This window comes from Marmota monax, unplaced genomic scaffold (genome assembly GCF_021218885.2).
Source record: "Marmota monax isolate L192 unplaced genomic scaffold, Marmota_monax_Labrador192_F-V1.1 WCK01_AAM20220418_F8-fsc00265, whole genome shotgun sequence".
Classification (NCBI taxonomy): Eukaryota; Metazoa; Chordata; class Mammalia; order Rodentia; family Sciuridae; genus Marmota; species Marmota monax.
Genome location: NW_026694808.1, coordinates 262,892 through 286,706, shown reverse-complemented (window position 1 = coordinate 286,706; position 23,815 = coordinate 262,892). Strand labels below are relative to the sequence as shown.

Below are 23,815 nucleotides of genomic sequence, written 5' to 3'. Positions count from 1 at the left end.
GAGACCTTCAAATGTTTGGTAGAATTCATTAGTAATACTAGGCACAGATTTTTTTGGGTGGAGGGGAAATTTTAAAATTACTAATTCAATCTCTACTTTGTATAGGTCTACTCAGACTTTTATGTTTCTTTTTTAAGTTACTTTTGGTGGTTTGTATCTGTGTAGGAACCTATCCATTCATCTGCGTTATCAGACCTGTCAGCATATACTTGCCCAGACTGCTCCCTTTTAATACTGTCCTGTGTAAGGTCAGTGGTGATTTCCTGTCATTTTTCATTTTAGTAATTTGATTATTTGTTTCTTTACTAATCTAGCTAAGAGTTTGTCAATTATGTTCATCTTTTTAAAGAATTTTCGATTTCATTGACTTTTCCATCTTATTTTTTATTCTCTATTTCATTAACTTCTCCTTTAATCCTTACTTTTCCTTTTTCCAGTGTCTTGTTATTCAAATGATTTTCCAGTATCTCTTTTTGGTACTGATAATTGAGCCCATGGTAGTCTGCCACAAAGTTATATCCCCAAATCTTTTTAAAATTTTTAATTTGGAGACAGGGTCTTGCTAAGTTGCCCAGACTGACCTCGATCAAGCCCTCATAGTTAAAAGTTATTTTTGACAATGATATAATATGATTCAGTGTAAAAATTAACAGTCTTTTTTTCAAACAAATGGTACTGAGAACATAGAATGTTATTCACGTGGAAAACAGAAAGATGGAGCCTTACCCCCACACATATATAAAAATTAATGCAAAATGGAACACAAGTTTAAATGGAAGAGCTAAGAACTATAAAACTCTTAGAAGAAAAGAGGAGTAATCTTCATGATCCTGTGTTAGGAAAAACATTCCTCGATTGACACAGAGAAAAAAATAAAAAAGAAAAACAGATAAATGGACTCCATCAAAATTTAAAGCTTCTATACTTCAAATACAACATCAGTAAAGTGTAAAACCCCATAGAATTGGAAAAAATATTTGCAAATTATACATTTAACATAATCTATATATAAAGATCTTATAAAATGAATTAAAAATTTTTTAATGGTCAAAGGATCTGAACATTTCTCCAAATAAGATGCACAAATCACCAATGAAGCATGTGAGAAGACACCCAACATCATTAGTCATCAAGGAAAGGCAAACAGAAACCACAAGACACTAATACACACCTATTAGGAAGGCTTTCCTAAAAAGACAGTAAGAAGAGTTGGCAAGGATGTAAAGAGATGGAATTCTAATAAACTGTTGGTAGAAATGGGAAATGGTATGGTCACTGTGGAAAATAGTCTGGCAGTTTCTCAACAGGTAAATACAGATTACCATATGATCTAGCAATTCCACTACTAGATACTGACCAAAAGAAATTAAAATATGTACCCCCAAAACTTGTACACAAATGTTCATAACACCATTATTCACAACAGCCAAAAAAAGTACAAACCCAAATTATCTATGAACTGACAATAAATAACCAAAATGTGAATGGAATATCATTCATCCATAAAAAGGAGTAAAGTACTACAATATCACACATGTAATCCTAGAAGTATTATGTTCAGTGAAAGAAGCCACACACACAAGGTCACACATTTTGAGATTCCACTGTCAAGAAACACACTGATAGGGAAATCTATAGAGACAAAAAGTAGAACAGTGTTAGTCTGTTATTGGTTTATCAAAGATAAACTAATGAGGGTTTCTTTTGCTACAAAATCTTCTGAAATTGATTGTACTGATGGTTATGTAACTTTGTGACACCAAAAATCATTGAGTTATAAAGCTTATGAGTGAAGCACATGATGTATAAATTATATCTCACTAAAGCTGCTTTATTTTTTAAAAGCAAAGATCTCCAGAATGCTTGAGCAGCAAATTCCTCGGCTGTGTGTGGTACAGGAGGGAGGTGACAGTGCCAGAGGTGAGACACCTAGGCTCTTGATGGGTCTACCACCAACCAGCAGGACCCTGGCCTAAGTTCTTAACATCTCCACAGGCACCGAAGTGTCCTCACAACTGGTGAGCAAAAGCAACCATCTCCCAGGGTGGCTGTGAGCTTCAAGCGTGGGAACTGGGGCTGGAGACCAGCACACTAGAATCTGGGAATCCTAGGACAGAGGCTTTGTACCACAGGGAACCAGACCCACAAGCGAGAGTAGAGAAAGAGCAAATCAGCACATAAAAGGAACAAAATGCCTGAATAGGAGACAGCAACACTGTCTAGACATCCTTGGCAGAAAATTTCCCCAAATTACCTGCTGACTTTGGTTGTTTTTGTCACTCAGGTCTCTGGAGGCTATAACTTCATTTCCTTTTTTGGTGACTTCTTCGATCCGCTCTTCACACTGCTCCTTCACCTCTTTCATCTGGTTGATACACTGGCTCCTTTGGTGGAAGAAAGCAAAAGAGAAAGGGTAAATATTTATGGATGTGTATTTCCCTGCCGGATTCTGAGAGCCACTTCAGTTAAGAGACACAAGTCATCACTCTCCTATCTCAGACTCTGTAACTGACAGGGCATTTAAAGACAATGCAATGTATGTCTTTTCAACGATTAAATAGAAAAATAGAACCCTGCAGTTATCTGAAACCTACTGAAGATCTGTCACACTGGTCTAAAACTAGTGAACTACACAGATTACAAAAATTAAAAAAAATTAAATATAATCTGTAGAATAACATACAAAGATATTCATATACACATATGTATATATTTGGTCTTTGACAATAGTAGTGATAGGAATATTTTTGTTATTTATAATGAGCTCCTCAGGACCACACCTGAGTTTATACTCATGGAGTCAGGCAGGGCTGGGGTTTCAGGATCGGGGCTGACTGCCAGGAGAATCAATCATAGAACCAGTGAGTTGGAACATGTGGCTCTCCACCCCTTAAGGGAGGGGAAAGGGACTGAAAATTGAGTTCAAGCTCGTTGGCAATTATTTAATCCATCATGCTTGCATAATGAAACCTAGATAAAACTCTAGACCACGAGGCACTGGAAGTGTCTATCAACCTGACTCCACAGCGACAGAGGTTCCTACCCCACTCACCACCACACAGACCTTAGACCCTGCCTTATAACACTACCATTCGGCTATTCCCAAGTTGTCCCCTTTATAGTACAACTGTAATAGTAAGTATAGTTGTTTAGGTTCTTCCCGTCATCCTGGTAAATCAAACCAGAGGGGAGTGGCAGGTAGCCCTTAAATCTAGCCATTTAAGCAGAGTGGCAGGGGGAGCTGGGAACACCAAGGACTTGTGGCTGGGATGTGAAATGGGGACCTCTTAACCTGTGTTATCTGAGCTAACTTGGGGTACTAGAGTCAAAACTGAAATGGATTGAAGGATACCAGTATTGTCAAAGCAATGCTAATGGGATAGAGTTGGAGGATTCAGTCTTCTGCCTGGAGTGTTTCAGCAAGTGTCAGAGCAGTTGAGAGAATCCCCACTTGCTTTGCTAATGAGGAAGCTAAGAGGTGACTCGACTGCCTGCAGTGGACCAAACCACTCAGACTGAAGCCAGAAGCCAGAAGCCAGACGCCAGACTCAAGGTTTCCTGATTGCACAGCACTCTCTACCACTCATCACCTTTTCTGAGTCTCAGGCATTTAAGAGCTAAATGTAAGTACTACACTCAGGTCCTAACTTGGAGGAAACCTTTTAGTTCAAAGGATCACTGGGTCACAACATTATTAACACAGAAAGGGATCAGGTGCTGGAGAAATAATGAAACAAAGTTGTAGACCTCAGACACCTCACAGATCAAATGAAAAATTCACTGAAATAAACTTCTCAGAAACACATAAGCTATTGGTGGTAGACTTGTGCACAAAAGAGAACAAAAAGAGAAATCTGTACCCTGAGGAGCTGAGCAAGCAGGTCACTGCTATCCCCAAACTTCTGCACCTAACAAAGGGAAACACTGGCTCCACCTGCTCCCAACCCTGCCAAAGTAAGAACAAAAGGCCTCTATCTCTGCTGTTCAAATAAAGTTCCATTTTCCACATTCCAGCTTGACAGCACTAAGCACAGCAACTCAGTGCAAAGCTAAATCCTGAAACACAGGTCATGTTGACTGTGACTGTGTTAGTTCCTGAAAGCCTCAGGTGGCTCATAAATGAGGTAAATGTACTGACATTAATTGAGATAATCCCATCATCCAGACACTGACCATGACTCAGGATCACTAAAACATTTTAATACCAGCATTTGCAATCTGTTTCTTCAGAGTGTGGCCATAAGATGGCAAGTGGTGCACCTCATTCTGACTCAAAGTGCTCTGGGGAGAAAGGTTGCAAGGCTATGTTTGGATGAGTGCAATGATCACTTAGTGATGTCTGTCACAAGTGAAGGAGTAAGAAGTGAAGATGTGAGTTGACTCCCACAAAGAACTCCCTGTGCCATCAAGAAGCCTGGCCTATCCACCAGCTTTTGGGTTCTCACTGCCTTCTATACAAGGATTAGACCAGACAATATGACTTAAAGGAGGGTGTGCTTCAGGAACCTATGAATCCTACAAATTGAGCACAATTTTGTGTGTGTATATATATATATATATCCATTGGTAAACTTTTTAACAAGATGTCCACATCTTTTCTCCAATTGTCAAAAAAATTAAAGAGAATTAAAGATGACTAGCTCTTTCTAAGCCTCTAAACATTCCATGATAGCTTCCTCAGACAGCTTCCCATATCTGGCACAGGGCCTTGGATGAAACAGACACATTAGCCAGAAAAAGCTTTCAGTCTAAGCTACCAACCTCTATCAGAAAAGAAAGAGTACATTCATGGACATAAATCAATCTAGCTTAGCAGAGACCACCACTGCCTGCAGGGGAACAGAGTTCCAACTAGGTCCAAATCTTCTGGGTTAATATTTATCAAGTGAGTCCATTAGTGGCTTTGCACATTTCAATCAACAGAAGGGAGATATCAGCATTAATATGTTTCTTTTGGAGGGGAGGTTGTTTTGTTTTCTATGGTCCTAGGGACCCAGGGGTACTCTACCATTAAGCTATATCCCCAGTCTTTTTAGAACTCTTAATTTGAGGCAGAGTTTCACTAAGTTGCCCAGGATGGCCTTGAACTTGCCATGTTCCTGCTTCATCCTCCTGAATCTTTGGGAGAACAGGAGTGCACCACTCCACCACCCATCGGCATTGTCTTTTTGAGGGTGGGGGTGGGGCGGCAGACCAGGGATTGCACCTAACCACCGAACCATATCCCCAACCATTTCTATTTTTCATTTAGAGACAGGGTCTTACATTAAGTTGCTTAGGGATTCGATAAGTTGCTGAAGCTGGCTTTGAACTCATGATCCTCCTGCCTCTCAGCCTCACATGTTGCTGAGATTACATAGGTGCATGCCACTGCTCCCTACATTAAGGTGCCTTTTAAGGATGAATAATAATAAGACTGGGATACTTCATTTTTATTAAATGCAATTCTTTGATTATCAGGCTAACTCATGGTTTCTCAACCTTGGCACTATAGACATTTTGGGCCAAATTAAAACTTCACTTTGGGAAGCTATATAGGATGTTTGACAGCATCTCTGGTGTCCACCCACTAGATGACAAGAGTATACTCCCAAGTTGTGACAAAAATGTCCTCAGAGAGAACTTTGTAGTCAAGAATGTCCCCCACTTGGGAACCACTAGTGTTGTGGATGTAGCTAAGTGGTAGAGTCCATACCTAGTATGCAAAGACCCTGGGTTCGATCTTCGGTACTGCCAAAGCGGGAGGGAAGTGGGGAGAGACAGAACCACTGACACAGCTGAATAAGGTTCCACATGTATACTTTGTAATTCTGCTCCCCTTTGACTATTTGCTCATGTCCTCTACACAGCTAGGTAGGTCATGTGCCACACGTTTTGGTCAACAAGAAATTGCATACACAATAGTGGTCCCATAACATTATATGGCCTACTGACATCAGAACCATCTTAGTTTGTGAAGTACACTCTAATTTTCGTAGGATGAATCACCTAACTGCATCCTTCAGAACTTATTACATTGTTAAGTAGCATGTGATTGTTTTGGGAGCTTCACGTTTTTAGTGGTTATTCAGTTTTAAAGTGATGAGGTAAAAATGAAGGTGCATGGACAATGCTGAAGAACATGGGCATCCCCAGGAGGACAATGAGTGTGAGGCAATTTATTCTTCCTACACTGTTAGTGACTGACAGTTGCAAAATCCTTTCAGAAATCCATCTGGAAATTTACACTTAGTGACAAACTAATGCTACAGGTAAATGTCTTGTATGAGGAAAAAATAAAAAATAATTTTTAAATGAAGAAACACTATGTGGATTTTATATATAAAACAAGTACAGGGCTGGGGATGTGGCTCAAGCGGTATCGCGTTTGCCTGGCATGCGTGCGGCCCGGGTTCGATCCTCAGCACCACATACAAAGATGTTGTGTCCGCCGAAAACTAAAATAAATAAATAAATATTAAAAAATTCTCTCTCTCTTAAAAAAACAAGTACAAATGTTAAAATTTCATATATGCAAACAAGTACAAATGTTAAAATTTTATGGCTATCATTATTATTTTTTTTTTTAAATCATCTGACTTGGGCATGGACTTCTGAGAAGTCAGTCAAAGGGGAGAGAGCAGTCATAAGAAGTTAGGTTCTCTTTGAATTCCTATACTTCTGTTATATTGCTTTTATGAGGAAAAAAAAGTTGGAAAATGAATAACAATTTTATTCTCTACCTTGTAAATTGGTTTTTACTCTTCCCAATGGGTTTAGCCCACTTTTTAAGTTTATTACCTTCATCATGTAAGTACTCCATTCTTGCTGCAAAAATTTGGAAAAACACTGAAAAGCCTCAAGAAAACAATGCATCCACAATGGTATTGTGCTGGAATATCTTAAGTTTATGAGTTTGATTTAGCTCACATCTGAGAACTCTTGAAATACATTTTTTAAAGTAGTTTCTTAACCAGTACACCTGCACTTTACAGAACCTTAGGTTACATTGTTTTATGGTTTATGGTTTTAAGCAATTCATTTCCTGCTGAGAATTGCTATGTCTCTTGTGTGCGTATAAATCCACCTTTCTTATTTATTTTATTTTATGAATCCTTGCTGGCTGAAACCCCATGGTTTGGGTTTTGGGGGGAGGGGGAATATGGGAAATTGAACCCAGAAACACTCTAGAGCTACATTCTCAGTCCTTTATGTTTTTCATTTTGAGATGAGGTCTCACTAAATTGCAGAGGCTGGCCTTTAACTTGCCAATTCTCCTGCCTCAGCTTCATGAGTTGCTGGGAATACAGGCATGCACCACTCTACCCAGTGCTTACTCCATAGCTTCTGAAGCACTGCTAACACTTAAAAAATAAAACGCACGATAATTTTTAAAGAACATGAAGCCCAAAAGGGACTCTGCCTTTTTCATAGAGCCCTAGAACATAAAAACTCCATAACAGGAAGAATGAGCATGCTGGACTGTCCTTTGCCTTAAAACCCTAGGTGTGGCCTTCCAGGGAGTGGATACTTGATCCTAAAATACTTACAGGTCATAGGAGAACTTCCGCTCTAGGTTGGTCTGGTTCCTCTGAAATTGGAGCACATCCTGCTGCAGCTTGCCATAATTCCTCTGCAGGGCCTTTAATTGGTCTAAGCCAAAAGGAGAACACAGATCACTGGCATGGCTGTCATGCTGCTCAGCCAAAACACAAAGCAACCACACATGTCAGAACACAAGGGCAGTAACACAAAGGGCATAAGGAGGGACAGAGAAAGCTGGAGAACAGCCCTTCCCCTGAGGTCACCACACCCAGTCATAGACAGCCTCAGAAGATCATCAGTCCCACAGGAACTTGCATCTTGGTTCTTTTTCAAATGTCTGTTAAATTTCCTTTTTTACCTCCAATTCTTAAAATGTGTTGGTAGCCTCTATTTGCCTGTTTTTTTCTTAAGACTGCAGAAGTCCAGAGTTTTCCAAAAGGTCACACACACCACTGTCCCACACCCCTGGAAGAGTATCCTTCAATTTGTAAAACACTGGTCTCCATGTTTGTTGTGATAAGCAGCTACCCCTGGACACCCTGCCCCTGGCTACTCGCCAATATCCTTCTCTTGTCACATATTCACAGCCAAGCTATTCTCCAAGGTCCTGTGGTTATTTAACCACCCAACCCTCTAACCAGAGAAATAGCAGCTTTCTTTGAGGAAATTCATTGGCCCCATCCCACTGATCCGATCACTCGGCTCAGAAAGAGCTCTGTCTGATCTGATCACTTGGCTCAGAAAAACTCTGTAGAGAAGAGCAGTAGCCAACAGACGGCCCAGTCAGGGTGAAAGGAAAAACAGTTACAAAGGAGCCACCGAATGTTCTGTGGGTAAATAAAATTAAATAAAACTGAAGGATTCCAGGAACTACTGATACCCACAACATGGACCAATCTCAAAAGTATATACTTACAGAACAGCCTGATCTGGAACAGATGATAGAGGGGTTTTGGAAGGAGGTTGGGTTGGGAGGCCAAAGGGGTCAGCCCAGACAGACTGGTGCTATGTGCTGTCAGCAGCAGTGGTCTGTGAGACTAAGCACTTATTAACTGTATGAAACTATACAAAGAATAAACTTTATTATATAAAAATTGTTTCATTAAACCTAACTTAAAGGAAGAGATTCTTATAACTGAACCATATGCAGGACAATGAACTAATCCTGAGCTGCTAAATAAACCAGCAGCAAAAAAGTGAATTAAATTGGGGTGGACATTTTTTTTCTTCTTTTTTCATGGTACTAAGGATTGAATCCAAGGGTGCTTTATCATGAAGTTACATCTCCAGCCCTTTTTTATTTTGAAACAAGATCTTGCTAAGTTGCCCAGGCTGGCCTCAAACTGGGATCCTCCTACCTCAGGTTCCCAAGTCACTGAGAATACAGGCTTACACCACTGGCCTCTGGGCACAGTGGTATAAGCCTGTATTTTTATAAACTTCATGAAGGCAATCTAAATTCAGGGTAATCTTATTAAATAAGTCATGCATATACATATACATGAATAGAATAAGTATATATATGCATTGTGTGTATACGTGTATATATATATCCCATGTATGTAAAACCAACCATATACATATGTATATGTATATAACACATGTATATATGTGTGTGTGATATTTATATATATATGTGTGTGTATATCTGTATACATACACATGCACGCGCATGCACACGCACGCGCACACACACACACACACATCATACACATCTCACATATACAGGTTGAGGATTCCTTATCAGAAATGGTTAGAACAAGCAATGTTTTGGGTTTCAGATTTTTTTTTTCAGATTTTGGAATATTTCCAAATATACTGTGAAATATCTTGGGGATGAGACCTAAGTCTAAACATGAAATCATGTATGGTTCATGTACAACTCTGTTTATATGCATTGTCTGAGGGTAATTTTATAGAACATATTTAATAATTTTGTGCACTTTGTGACCCATTGCTTGAGGTCAGGTGTGGAATTTTCTATTTGTAGCACCATAATGGCACTCAAAAAGCTTCAGATTTGGGGGAATTTTTTGGTGTCCACGTTTTCATATTAGGGATGCTTGACCTGAATCATTTCTTTTCTAGGGATACAAACCAGGGCCTTGCTCATGCTAAGCAAGTGCTCTATCACTGACTATTTCCCAGCCCAATATTTAACATATTTATAAATCAGAGTCTGAATTCTTCTGTTCAGTAGTTTGTAATACATTCAGTAATATTTTAAAAAGGAAAAACCTGTTAAGGAAATATAGATAGGCAAAAAGAATAAAGACTGCTCAATTATTCATACCACAACCCACCATGAGGTTCTCATTAGGAGAGCCACCTGACACCCTGAGGAAAGGTGAGTTTTTAGGAGCCCATGCTGGCACAGGAGGGGAGTGGAGCTTACCTTGCAGGTCTCTGATGAGCCTCTCACCTGTGGTGATATTATTCACTAAAACAGCCTGCAAGGAAAACAAGCACAAAATGAAGCACCACGACCTAACAACTTAGGCTTCATAAGACATACCTGCTGGAAAAGGAGGAAAGAGCAGCCCCTTCCCAGCCAAAAGCAGCTGTCGGGGGAACTGTTCCTTCGGCTCTGGCTGCATTACCCCATGTCTGCAGCTGAAAAGGAACCTGCCTGTTTAGAGATTTGCTTTCCGACCACCAACCTGGAATGGAGGAAAGACTACTCGGATCCTTAGCTCCATTCCAACTCCAGAACAGAACACCACTTCGCAGGCTGGCATAGCTTCTCCCGCAGCCCATACCACAAGTCCTCTGGGAGAAACTAGGGAAGTCAATTCATTGTTCACAAATCAAAGTCTGAATCCCAGGGGCTGGCTAAGAGAAGGAAGAACAGGGGATCCAATGGTGTTCACTAGGAGGCCACTCTCTCCCTGGGGGGATAGAATGTTTCAATAAGTGGGGGAAGTCAACAAAGCAGGGAAGAAGCAACCTGGAATCCAACATGATAATAATAAATAGAAAGGAAAAGAAATACTAGTGCTGAGTTACTAGTTTAACAACTGGCCAGTATTCAGGAAGAATCACTTTATGCCAGCTGCTCTTCTAAGTAACACATATTTACCTATTTGCTCACTTACTTTTTTTGTACTGGAAAATGGACCTGAGGTTGCTTTACCACTGAGCTATAATTCCAGTGCTTTTTAATTTTTATTTTGAGACAGGGCCTCAATAAGTTGCTGAGGTTAGCCTCGAACTTGCAATCCTCCTGCTTTAGCCTCCCCAGCTGCTGGGATTACCACTGCCCCTAGTACTCACTCTTCCTAATAGCTGTATGAGGTGGGCAGTGTATGATCTCATTTCAGGGCACAGAAAACTAAGGCACATCTTGCTTAAGTGGCTCAAGGTCAGATGCCTGTGGAGAAGTAAAGTCCAGCCCCAGCAGGTATGCTCCAGAGAGCAAGCTCTTTACACTACCTGCCAAATTGCTAGGGCAGCAATTTAATGGACGGAACCTGTGGCACTTAATTTTAGGCATCGACTTGACTGGATTAAGGAATGCCTAGAGAAGTGGTAGAGCATGACTTATGGGTGTGTCTGTGAGAGTGTTTCCAGGGGACATTGGCATGAGAGTCAGTAACAGTGGACAATATCTGCCCTCAAAGTGAGTGAGCACCATCCAATCCCCTGGGGCCCAAAGAGAAGAAAACAAGTAGTGAAAAGGACTTCTCTCTCTTCTGTAGTAGACATTCCTCGTGAGACACAGCTGGGACATTAAAACTCCAGGCTCTCTGGTCTTGGGACTCCAGAACCTACTCCAGAAGCTCCTGGGTTCTTGGACCTTTAGCCTTGGACGAGAATTATACCACTGATCTCCCTGGTTATGGGTCTTCAGACTTGGGACTGAGCCACACTACCAACATTCCAGGGTCTCCTGCGACTGTCAAGGGACTTCTCAGCCTGCATAATCAGATGAGCCAATTCTCCTAATAAATCCTTTTTTCGAATGTATTTGTACAGTCTCTTTGGAGAACCTTGAATATCATAGCACCCCATGCTAAAAATCAAGCAAAAACTTGAAAACAGGAGAACAGAATATGAAATATCAGAGTTCATCAAACAACAAGGGTCACTTTGTGAACACACATAGTACTTATGTGTGCTTGACTAGACAAGCACACATCTTACCATGTCATCAACCAGTTTGCCAAACTCATCAACATGGTGCCAAAACATGGGGATACATTTGTGCCCCATCCTGATTACTAGTGGAAGAGGACAAACTTGCCAGCCCCTCCTCCTGTTTGCTCTGGACCTTTCTGTGCAGCCTCCATGCTTTCTTAGGCCTAGACAGAGGTGAGGTTATTGGAAACCACAGTTTTACTCCAGATGTTTAGGAATATAGGGATATGCACCCAGAGATGCAACCTTGCCAAACAAATCTGGTGTTTATTTTGAGATATCGCAAGACATGGGACATTTTCTGGGCAACAGAAGGGAAGTCCTGATAACCAATAATAAAATTCATCAGGGAGAGTTTTGCAGACGAGTATTTATTCTACCTGGGAGAGGGTAGAAAACAGGAAGGGATGAGAGACCCTCAGTGGGAATCCAATTTACACACCTGGAAACTCCTATTCTTGGAAAAAGCTTGCAAATGTTCAATTGAAAAGACAAAAGATTACCCTAGGATCCTCTAATCCCACCTAAAGGTATATATACAAAAAAATTCAAAGCAGATCCCCCAAGAGACAGCTGCATTCCCACATTCATTACAGTTATACATAAAAGCAACTTAAATGGCCATTCATGGATGAATAGATAAACAACACTCACAACAGAATATTATGCTGCCTTTAAATAATAAGGAACTTCTGACACATGCTACAACATAGATGAACCTCAAAAGATATTGGGATAAGTAAAATAATAAGCCAGTCACCAAAGAAAAATATTACATAGTTTTCACTTGTAGTCAAAAATCATAAAAACAACATAATAGTTGGTTTCCCAGGGCCTCAGGAGAGGAAGAATTAGTGTTTAGTGGGTTAAAGTGTCACTGGTGCAAATTCAAATCTAGAGAGTCGCTGTACAAAAATGTAAATTAATTTCACATTACTGACTCATACACTTAAATTACCACCTTGCCTCTGAATAGTAGTGCTAAAACAAAACAGAAAAAAAAAAGATTTAAGTGATTATATGCTGATTATCTCCAAATTTGTTTCTTCTGAATAAATCATTTCTATAAAAATCATGGCAATTTTACTTGTTTCTTTTCCACCTGTTCACCTTAGCCTCTACTCAAGAAAGCCTGTATTAGACTGAATTTGCAATTATTTGAGGGTTTAGTAACTGCTGCAATTTGAAATAGAGATATTTCTACTTCCATGTGACTTTACTTTTACAAAAAAATATTTTACCTTCCCCCACCTACTTACTTATGCAAGAACAAAATACAGCCTCCGTTTAAGGAAAAAGGGATCATAAAATGCATAAAGATCTTTTATACACAGTTTTAGATTTATATAAAATCTTGTTGAACCATTTTTTGAGGAAAATATGAAAATGCTTCCTATCTTCTTTGGGGGTTCTACATATATAGAAGAAAAAAACACCTACATTCAACAGTATTCTTAAATGACTTACTACGCTCTACTCTGATCAGGCTGTTCTTCACATTTTGGTGCAGTTTGGGAGTGTTGTGAACTGTTCCCTGAGGACACAAAGACATATACAAGGAGGCAGGTAGTGACACCTGAAATGACTGGAAACTGAACTGGAAGACATCAGGATGTATAATCCACAAACAGATTTAGTATAATCATTCTAATCTGGGAAACAAATATATTTGACCAAACTATTTCTGCATTCGAGTCCTAGAAAAATAAGCCCAATGTTTCATAGTAAAATTTCAAAGCAACAAATCTACATTATCACATTTTGAAAGCTCAACAAGATGTAAATGGCTTATTTTTAAAACATTAACTTTTGCCAGCACAGTGGCACACACCTGTAATCCCAGCTACTCAGGCTGAGGCAGTAGGTTCACAAGTTCAGGCCAGCCTGAGCAATTTAGCTGGATCCTCAGCAACTTAGTGAGACCCTATCTCAAAATTTAAAAAAGGGCTAGGGATGTAGTTCAGTGGTAAAGCACCCCTGGATTCAATGTCCAATGGAGGGGATGTCTAACTTTCAAAAAGCTCACCTGGAAGCATGATGATGATCACATAAGGAAGAGTTAAGTTTTGCTACTGTTTGGCTCAATAAAATAATCAACATACTTTCAAGGTAGGGTCCATCTTAATATTAAGACCCCATCCTAGCTAACCCTTGCCAACCCAGGGCAATCAGATGCCTGCATAATTTCTTTGTAATGAAATTCTTATTACAGCCTGAGAGAGACTAACCTTAAAAAGCAAGTTAATTTTAGTGACATGTGAATTACATAAAAATGAAGGTTAAGACTGAAGCATTCATTAGAGTCTTCTTTTTACCAGTATCAAAATCTCTTAGAGCATATAGAAATAAAATGTCAGTCACAAATGGAAATTTAAATTTTCTATTGTCTGGACCAGGGGTATAGCTCAGTTGTGGAGTACTTGCCTAGTACAAAGACAAGATGCAATCAATTCCCAGTACCCCATCCCCCCCCCCACACACAATACCCTCTAGTAGTCTAGCAGGCTGGGGCAAACAATTTGAACAGATATTTCTCCAGAGAAGACATAAACAGCTGAAAAGTACATGAAAGATACCACTTATGCCAACTGTACGGGCTACACATTTTTAAAAAACAAAACTTGCAAGTATTAACAAGAATGTGAAAAAACTGAAATAAACAGGAACCCTCATAGACAGATGATGAGAATACAAAATACTGTCTACTTTAAAGTTTGTTAATTCCTCCAAAATAAACATGGAGTTATCATGAGACCCAACAATCCCATTCCTAGGTGTTTACCCATGAGGAATGAAAATGTTTCTCCACACAAAACCCATCCACAAATGCTCACAGCAAAATTGCTATCTCCAAAAAGCAGAAACAACTCAAATGTCCATCAACAGATGAATGGGTAAACTGTAAATATATAGAAGTATATTACATACATAATGAAAAACATATACAATGGCATATTATTCAGACACAGAAAGGAATTACCTTGGAAACATTAGCAAAGTGAAAGAAGTCAGACACTAAATGCCACTTATTGTACAGTTTTATGGATATCTATCCAAAACAGGCAAATCCAGAGAGACAGGAAGTACATTAGTGGTTGCCAGGAGCTGGGGGAGAGAGAATGGGGACTGAGAGCTTACTGAGTATATATATTTTTTCTTTTCTTCTTCTTCTTCTTCTTTTTTTTCCCCCTGGTGCTGGGGAGTGAACTCAGGAGCACTTGACCACTGAGTCACATCCCCTTTCTTTATTTTTTTATTTTGAAACAGGTTCTCATTAAGTTGCTAGGTGAAGGAGATATACAAGGGCTTAGACAGTCAGGGCAAGATGGTGAGTGAGGAGGTCGGGAACAGGGCCAGAACAAAGGATCACAGAGAGGATCTTCTAATGAGGTCAATTTCCTTCTTGACCAAAGCCCTCGTGGACTCAAGCAGGGAACCCAATCAGACAGATGCTCATGCTCCTAAACAGAGGATCCAATAGGAAATTAAAATAGACATGTGGACAAATCAATAATAGTGAGGAGAACATGGATAGGGGAAGAGATAAGGAAAGGAGGAAATTCCAGAGATGATAAGAAGAACAAGCCCAAACTCCCCCACCAGATTCCCAGCTCTGGAGCCACTTCTCTTCAGAGAAGTTTATCTTTGTGGCCTTGGTAATAAACCTACTTCTTGCTTGCTATCTTTTTGTCCTGTTCTTCAAGTCTATGCTGAACAGAGACAACCAACCCAGCACCCCTAGACAGTAACATTAAGACCTCAAAAAGTTGCTAAGGCTAGCCTTGAACTTGTGATTCTCCTATCTCAGCCTCCCGAGCCACAGGGATTACAGTCATGCATCATTGTGCCTGGCTTACTGGGGTACATGTTTCTTTTGGGAATGATGAAAATGTTCTACAACAAGATAGTGGTGATGGTTGCACAACACTGAATATATCAAAACCAACTAAATTACATAATATATTTTTAAATGGTTAAAAATAGCAAATCTGAATTTTATTCCAATTAAAAAAAATAAGTAGGCAACATTAATATTATCCATCCTAATACACCCAAATTACCATTTCAAGATGTAATCTACATAAAAATTATTAGTGAAAGTTCACATTTTTCATAATTCAAGTTTGAGCTAGCATATTTTACATCTCAACTGGAACATTTTAAGTGCTCAATAGCCACCTGTTGGTAGGGACACAACAGTACCTGGGGAAAAAGAATGTTGGGGGGAAAGCCACAGAGGGAGGCCCAGTGGCTCATACCAACAAAGCAAGCACTGACTCTCAAATATTTCATGATTGCCATCCTTCTGAACGAAAGGGATAACTGAATGCATGTTCCCATTAAACAATGGCAGTGAAATCGCCAGTCCAGGCCACAAAACCCTAGAGCTGACATAATGAACTTTTGTGATTAAGTATACACAAATATAGAAAATGACACCAAGTATTTTATATTAAGGAATTATTGTGTGTTTGGTATGATAATGGTACTATGAGACAGAGAAACTTCCACCTTTTGGAGACACAGTCATGTGTCACTAATGAAGGGAATACATCCTGAAAGATGCACCCTAAGTAATTTACCACTGCACAAGCATTCTAGAGGGTGCTCACACACCTACATGGTCCAGGTCAACCCCTGGATAGGGACCCTTTCTTTCTTTTGTTTTGTTGTTGTTGGAGGTGCTGGGGATTGAACCCAAGGTGCCCTCACACATAGTAGGCAAACACTGTATCACTGAGCCATACTCCCAGCCCTTCTGACCTAGAACCTGTGATACTCCTGGCTCATCCTTCTGAGTTCCTGGGATTACAGGCATGCTCTACCTCACCTCGTCCGGCTTTGAAGAGGCTCTTGACACAACTGAGACACATTTATAAACCCAAGATATATGGGGTTGCTGATGTCCTAGGCACAGTGTTTACAATAAACTTATTTTATAAATAGAAGCAATACATTAAGAAAATGTTTAAAAGTATAATAAATACGTAAACCAATAGCACGGTCACTGATTAGCAAAGGTACGTGCCATATCTTTGTATGATGGTGGCACAGTTGGCATTCTTACACTAGCCTCCCCACAAACATGAATAATAAGATGTGCCACCATGTCTCTAAGCTGACAAGAAATTTTCAGCCCCGTCATGATCTTATAGAACCACCATTGTAGGTGCAGTCTCTCACTGACTGGAACAGCAGCACATTACTGTATGAACAGAAATCCTTCTGGTTCAAACAGTGGGAATTGTTATTACTGAGGCCTGATGCTGAACACGCAGGGTTGGGTAGGTCATTCCATCCGCCTCTTCATGTTTAAAAATTTTCACAACTGCTCTACACACAAGGGCACACACATACATCCCTGTCATGTTGATTACATTTAAACCTGATAAGTATGAAATTTTTAAAATCTTAACTTTAAGCCTGTTTTTAGAGAAAAAGAAAGGTGAATTAAAAATAAACTTTTATTTTCTGAAACAAATCTGGGGTAAATTTGAGAACTTTCAGAAGTAAGATCTTGGGCTACGGTTGTAGGTTAGTGGTAGAGCACTGACCCAGCACATGTGAGTCCCTGGGTTCAACTTGAAAAAAAGAAAGAAGAAAGAGAGAAAGAGAGAGAGAAAGAGGGGGAGGGAGAGAGGGAAGAAGAGAGAGAAAGAAAAAGGGAGGGAGGGAGAGAGTCAAAATAAAAGGAAAAGGAAGGAGAGAAGGAAGGAAGGGGGAGAGGAAGGGAAGGAGGGAAGAAAGAAAAGGTAGAAAGAAAAATATACAAATAATACCCCAAAGTGAAGGCCTCAGAAGTAGATCTGACCTCTTCCTGCTCTCTTGCCTTTTCACCTGATTCTCCCAGAAGCAAAAATGGATCAGGATTCCTCTTCTTCAGGGCAGGTCATAAAAATGAGAATCCATTTTCCCCAAAGCCATCCACAGAACCCAAAATTATTACTCCAACCTTCCCTATCTTTCTGATAAAAGGTGGCCATAAAGAAATTCTCCAACCTACCTCAGACTCACCCCAGTCCTGTCCCATACCCAGAAGAAAGGAGTGCTGCAACAGAAGACAAGAAGAGCAAAGAGGCAGGCCTTTCTGGGTCCCCACTCTGTCTATTTCTGGTAGATCATACCCTTTTGCCCAACCACAATTCCACACACAGGCCCTGCTTCATCCAAAACCAAAGCATAAAAGTGGACAGGCACTTTTGAAGCCTCCCGTGTCATGTGAAACTATGATCCAATAAACTCAGTGCTTTTTTTTACTTGTTACAATGTCTTCTATTACAGGGATACCGGCCATGGCCTTTTATGATGAGCAGGAAAGGCTCACCCTTTTCCCCACTTGGTGGTTCTTTTTTGTAAAGGAAATTCTCCATGGTCCTGTCCATATAAAAGGATGACAGTGGACCCAGCCCAGGTCTGCCTGCCCTGTAGCCTTTCCATCGTGCTCCACAGACTGAAAACCTCTGGCCTGCATGACCACAGCATTCCTTTAGCTCTGAGCATTCATCATTCTAAACACCAAGGAGCTGAGCACCACTCTCCTTTTCATAAAGGTGCGGGGCGGGGGCGGGGCACCTCTCAATTAAAATTCAAACTTCTTGGTGGCTTAAAAGGACACAACACTTTTCTGTAAACAGGTATGGATTCTGCCCTTCTGCACATGGTTGCACATGGTTCCTTGTGTACCAAGATTTGAGAACCCTGACATGAAGGACATGGACATTTTACCCCAATGGCCATGGTATAGGGGAGGCAAGGCCACCGGAAAAGCATAGCTGTACCCTAGCAGATGACCCATGAGAGGACTCATGGAACTCAGCAGACCTGCACAGATGCACAAGAAGCCCATGTGTGCAAGGAACTGAAGCATAAGGGTGACAATCCATACCCCTGGCCTCCAGGTTCAGCATTTGGTGAGAGACAGCCAAAGAGGGCCCACAATATAAAGTCCACAGTGAGGGATGGAGAGAAAGGGTGGTGCAGGGAACAGCTGATAATCCCACAAAGCTGGGTAGCAGCAGACAGCGGCTCACAGTGCAAACCCACAGAGGGGGTGTTCAGGGAAAGAAAAACTGGGCCTACATTTTAAGCACCAAGAACATACTCTTGGGAGTTAAAGAAATATTGTGAATATCCCCCAAGATACTGCAAAGTGCTAAAATTTGCAACTTGGGTTATTTAAGGCACAGTGAATGATAAGAACACATGAGAGACAGAGACAGATACACACAGAATGTCCACGTGTGAAAATGAACCAATGTGAGAATGTGAGTGTGATGAAAACATTATGCCAAGTGAAATAAGCCCAACACAGAAGGACAGATGCTGCACACTTCCACTTACATGGTGTACCCAAAGGAGGCCAAACCACAGACCGGAAACAGAATGGTGGCTGCCAGGGGCTGAGGAGGGAGATTAGGGGAGGTACTGTTTAATGAGTATGGAGTTTCATTCTGGGAAGAACAGAAAGTTCTGGAGATGGGTAGTGGTGATAGTGAACATTCTGAACTGCCACTGAGCTTTACATTTAAAAATACTTAGAATGAGGTGAGGTGCAGTGACACACACTTATAATCCAACTACCTGGAGGCTGAGGCAGGAGGATGGCAAGTTTGAAGCTAGCCTTAGTAACTCTGAGACCCTGTTTCAAAATAGAAAATAAAAAGGGCTGGGGAGGGGGCTCAGTTGTAGAGTGTCCCTGGATTCGATCCCTAATAACAGAAAAAAAAAAAGTTGAAACGGTGGCTCAGGACAGTGTACCTTGTTCAGTAGTAGAGTGCTTGCCTACTGTTATGGGAAGCCCTGGATTCCACACCCAGCACGGCAAAGAAAAAAAAGTTAAAATGAAAATTTGTATTCTTTATATATTTTACAAGAAAAGACAATAAAACAGAAGTGTGAGGGGACAAGTTCAAGCAATAGCATGTGAATGTGGATAACTGAGTGTCAACACGCATGTGAGGACAAGCAGGAGATGAGCCTTCAGGAGACAATGACAGACATCACAGCAAGCAGTAATATTCTGCTCAGAAAGGAGCTAAAGAGACTGAGGGGCATACAATGTGGGTCTGGATCTACAGCCGCAGGAGAGTGTGCACAAGCCATGGAGCTTTAGTGGAAGGTTGGGCAGGGGATGAAGTGTAACTCTACACGAAGCTTTAAAAAACACACGCCTGTCCAGGAAAACACGCAGTAGTCACAGGCATGGCTGCTCTACACACCCCAAATAGTTCCTGCCAAAATATCCCTGTGTTGTTACCCAGAGGAGAGCAATATTCTCCTACCATGCCAACCTCAAGGCTAAGCTGAGTGAGAAAGCACCACCCACAACTCTCTGGGAGGGCCCAGGACATTCCCAGACCCACCCTGGGATCACCCAGTGCCCAGGTCTGCACAGCAAGGTCCACGAGAGAAGACACAGTTCCTATCATAGGGATCAACACAGGTCAATGGGGAGGGGACCAAGGACTGAAACTGGTTCACACCCATCTTTAGAGTCCTCATGACAGTGTACCTTGCAGGTACTTAAGAGAGATAGGGAGGAAGGCGGGAAGAGGAAAGACAGAGGAGAAGAGGAGGCAACTGGGGAGTCTGCCCTTGATTTTGAGACCAGAGTCTCAGCCTACCTATGTGCCTCTAACCCACACACAAATTGGGTCACGAGAACTCTAAGAGGCTCCAAGCAGGACAGACATGAGGAACCTCCCCTAAACCTTGATACTTCTCCAGCAGGTGACCTGAAGGTGGAATGAGGGCTTTGTCCTCTGGTCCCTGACCTGGGATGTTCCTGACTGACTCCCAACTGCCCGGTGTCCAGAAAATTCAGGCTCGGTCCCAAAGCAGCACACACTCCTCTGTCCCTTTCTTGGCACCATCTATATCCACCCCTCACCTCTTCCTGATACAAACACTGCATAAGAACAGGAGAGCCAAGAAGAGGTGCCCAGTCAGAGGAGCGTACCAGCACTGGATCCAGAGGAGAGGAACACTTAAAAAACCGTCATTCCTGTATTCAGAGGAAGAAAACTGTTCCCTGACAGCAGATAGAACCAGTCATCTGAATGTTCCCCAGCTGTTCTTTAACCAGTCAGAAAATGCCCACTGACAAGGCTGGTACTGCAGATCTCCAACCTCAGGGCACTTCACTTGGAGGATGAAGACCAGTGGAGAAGCCCCAGGCTGAGCCTCTTCTACAGGCTTGTCTGAACAGGAATCCTCCCAACTGCCTCTCAAATCTCACTTCGTAGAATCATTCTACTCCCACCTAGATTCAACGCAACATCACTTTTTGGCTATTTCAAGAGTTTCATAAAGGCGCGGGGCGGGGGGGCACCTCTCAATTAAAATTCAAACTTCTTAGTGGCTTAAAAGGACACAACACTTTTCTGTAAACAGGTATACAAAGACATTTGACAGAATAAAGTGAAAACTAAAACTGAACCAAGAGTTTAGGTTACAGGGCCATGGCTGTAATAGGTCCCACTCATTCTTTTAAAACACAAATAATCTCAGAGCTCTACTTGTCAAAGCCAAAGAGAAAATAAAGCTAGGTCATACAGGTATTTTCTTTGTGTTTCCATCAAATGCTTGTCTTGCAATGTTGGGTTCAGAAGTACAGAAAAGGGCTGGGGTAGTGTGCATGCTTACAAGGCCTTGAATTCAATCCCCAGCACTTCAAAAACAAAACAAAAAAGGAAGTATGGAAGGTAAAAAAAGACAATTCCAACTCACTCAACCAATTCTGTGTGAAAAGAGAACAAGACAAAAGTCAACCGCAACAGCAAAACTCCAGTTGTCCCTTATATCTTCCATAGCAATGAGAAATGGAAATGCTCTTTCTTTTGAGTATGAGGTCAATCCAAGAGTAAGAACATGTGCAGGGTTTGTTTCCATCTGCTATGAATTGGATATGTCCCCCAAAAGTCCATGTGCTGGAAACTTAATTCCCAAATCATAGGTTAATGGTATGTAGAGATGGGGCCTTTGGAAGGTATTTAGAGCCAGAGGAAGTCATGAGAGTGGGGCTCCCACGACAGCATTAATGGCTTTATAATAAGAGAGACCATACTAACATGCTTGCTCTGGCTCACTATGTAACAACCTCCACCATGTTATGATGCAGCAAGAAGGCCCTTATCAAATGTGGGCACCACATCCTTACACTTCCCAACCTCCAGATGTGAGCTAAATAAACCCTGTTCTTTATAAATTATACATTCTCAGGTATTTTTGTTAGAGCCACAGAAAATGGACTAAGACACCACCCCACACAGAATAAGAGCACGCACATGAAATACATGCCTTGTGTGTTCACCCATTAACCACCACGGGCAACCTAACAAGACAATGACTTCCACGTAGGTTCAGCCAGGGTGCATTTAAAAATCAAGTCAGGTCTTGAATCCAGGAGGCTTCCCTGAGTTTTCTCCTGAGGTCCACTTCGTTCCACCAGACCCCAGCCCCCTTCCCCTGAGGCTGGGAGATGAAGACTATGGAGGAGGAAGGGATGAAGAACACCCAGAGGGACGATATGGAGTAAAGGCCATCTATGTAAACGTCATGTGTTTTGCTGTTTTTCCTACGAACTTTTCTTTTGTTGTTAAATGTGGGAGGTAAATTACTTGAGTTTAATTACAAAGCTGTCTTTGAAGGTTAAATGTAATCCACAACCTGGGGAATTTACAGTCTGGTAAGACTGAAAGTCCTCTGAGACAAACCCCTTTTTTCAAGGCAACATAATTCCAGTGGATCTCGCTGCCTTGCTTTCCTTCTCCCTCACTGCTCCCCATCCCATCTGTCACTGAGGCTTGCGGATTCCTTCTCATAGCTGCCTCGCAAATCTCACTTCGTAGAATCATTCTACTCCCACCTAGATTCAATGCAACATCACTTTTTGGCTATTTCAAGAGCTTCCGAAAGGTGGGGGGGGGGGGTAACCTCTCAATTCAAATTCGAACTTCTTAGTGGCTTAAAGGAAAGATACTTTGGGAAAGAGCCCTAGGGTTCCTCTCTACACTCTAACAACACACACTGCCCAGCAGTCATCAGCAGCCCCCACCACGCCACACCCCCTTCCAGCCCTCTGTGCATTCTTCCTTCCTGGGCTGCTTGGAGGGACATGCTCAGCTAGCTTGCAAAGTTAGACTTAGAGAATGACTCCCCCACCCACCAATATTGCCCTCAGACACCTCACAATGCCTGTTGGAGGATGCAGTAGATCAGCTATGGTGACTGCTCCAGGCACCTTTCCTGTATGAGATTCTAATAAGATATATCCTCTGGATAAAAGAGTGCTGAACAGTTTGGGTGGAAAGTACCTAACTCAGCAGGATTGGGTGGCCCTAAGGCAGCCTGCTGGGCCTCATTCTCAGGGCTGGTCCTGAAGGTGCTCCAGAAGCCATGCTCCTGTGACTGTTACTCCGGGCCCCTCTCATGAGACTTCAGGCACCTCCATCCCTGTATTAATTTCTTCCTGCTTAAAGCAGCTGGGTGGACTTTGTCCATGCTAACCCCCAACAACCCATTTACTCACCTTTCTCCAGTACCCAATGGGAAATGCACAGATAATGAAGTCCTGTCTATCACTGGGCAAGAGCCAGAGCCTGGCAGAATATATACTGAATGGATGGATATAACTGGAAATGAAAACCAGTGGGAATAAAAACAAAACCAAAAAAAGCTGTTATAGAACCGTGAATTCATTCATTCATCAATTCCAGGGGTAAAGGTGGCAAAAATCACAGGAATCACTTTTATCTGCACAATATGGAGGGTTCCCCTCAGAAGAAAAGCACCATGTTCTCAGTTGCACAGAATAGTCCAAGGAGAATTAACTGGAACTATCTGAAAATTGTGTTTGGCTGTAAAGAACTCAATGTGATGGAGCCAAGTTTCATGAAAAGACCCCCCAGCAACACAGACCCAGCCACTCTAGCCAATGCTAGCAGTGTTCTGCGATTTCTTCTGGGCTCAGCTTCTCCTATGTTTCAGTGGATAAGAATGACTATCTCCCCAAGAAACCACATGAGAAGTTCAATGTGTACATGTGTGTGAAAGCACTCCAGAACTCAAGAAGTAGGACTGATAAGGGACAAGATGCAAGTGGTGGAACACAAAGTTAAGGGAATAATTCTATAAAATGGGCAGACTGTGTTAA

The 23,815-nt window shown here is 41.5% G+C and overlaps 1 protein-coding gene across 2 annotated transcripts in view; it reads right to left on the bottom strand.

The window, feature by feature from the left end:
• The window catches only part of Golm1 (golgi membrane protein 1), a 68,826-nt gene that overhangs the window by 17,598 nt on the left and 27,413 nt on the right, over positions 1 to 23,815 (bottom strand). For both annotated transcript variants that reach the window (XM_046425929.2, XM_046425930.2), the window contains exons 4-6: positions 9,920 to 9,974; positions 7,530 to 7,632; positions 2,255 to 2,384 (exon numbers count right to left, since the gene is read on the bottom strand). In XM_046425929.2, the coding sequence (XP_046281885.1) occupies positions 2,255 to 2,384; positions 7,530 to 7,632; positions 9,920 to 9,974 (288 nt within the window). The remainder of the gene's footprint in view (positions 1 to 2,254; positions 2,385 to 7,529; positions 7,633 to 9,919; positions 9,975 to 23,815) is intronic.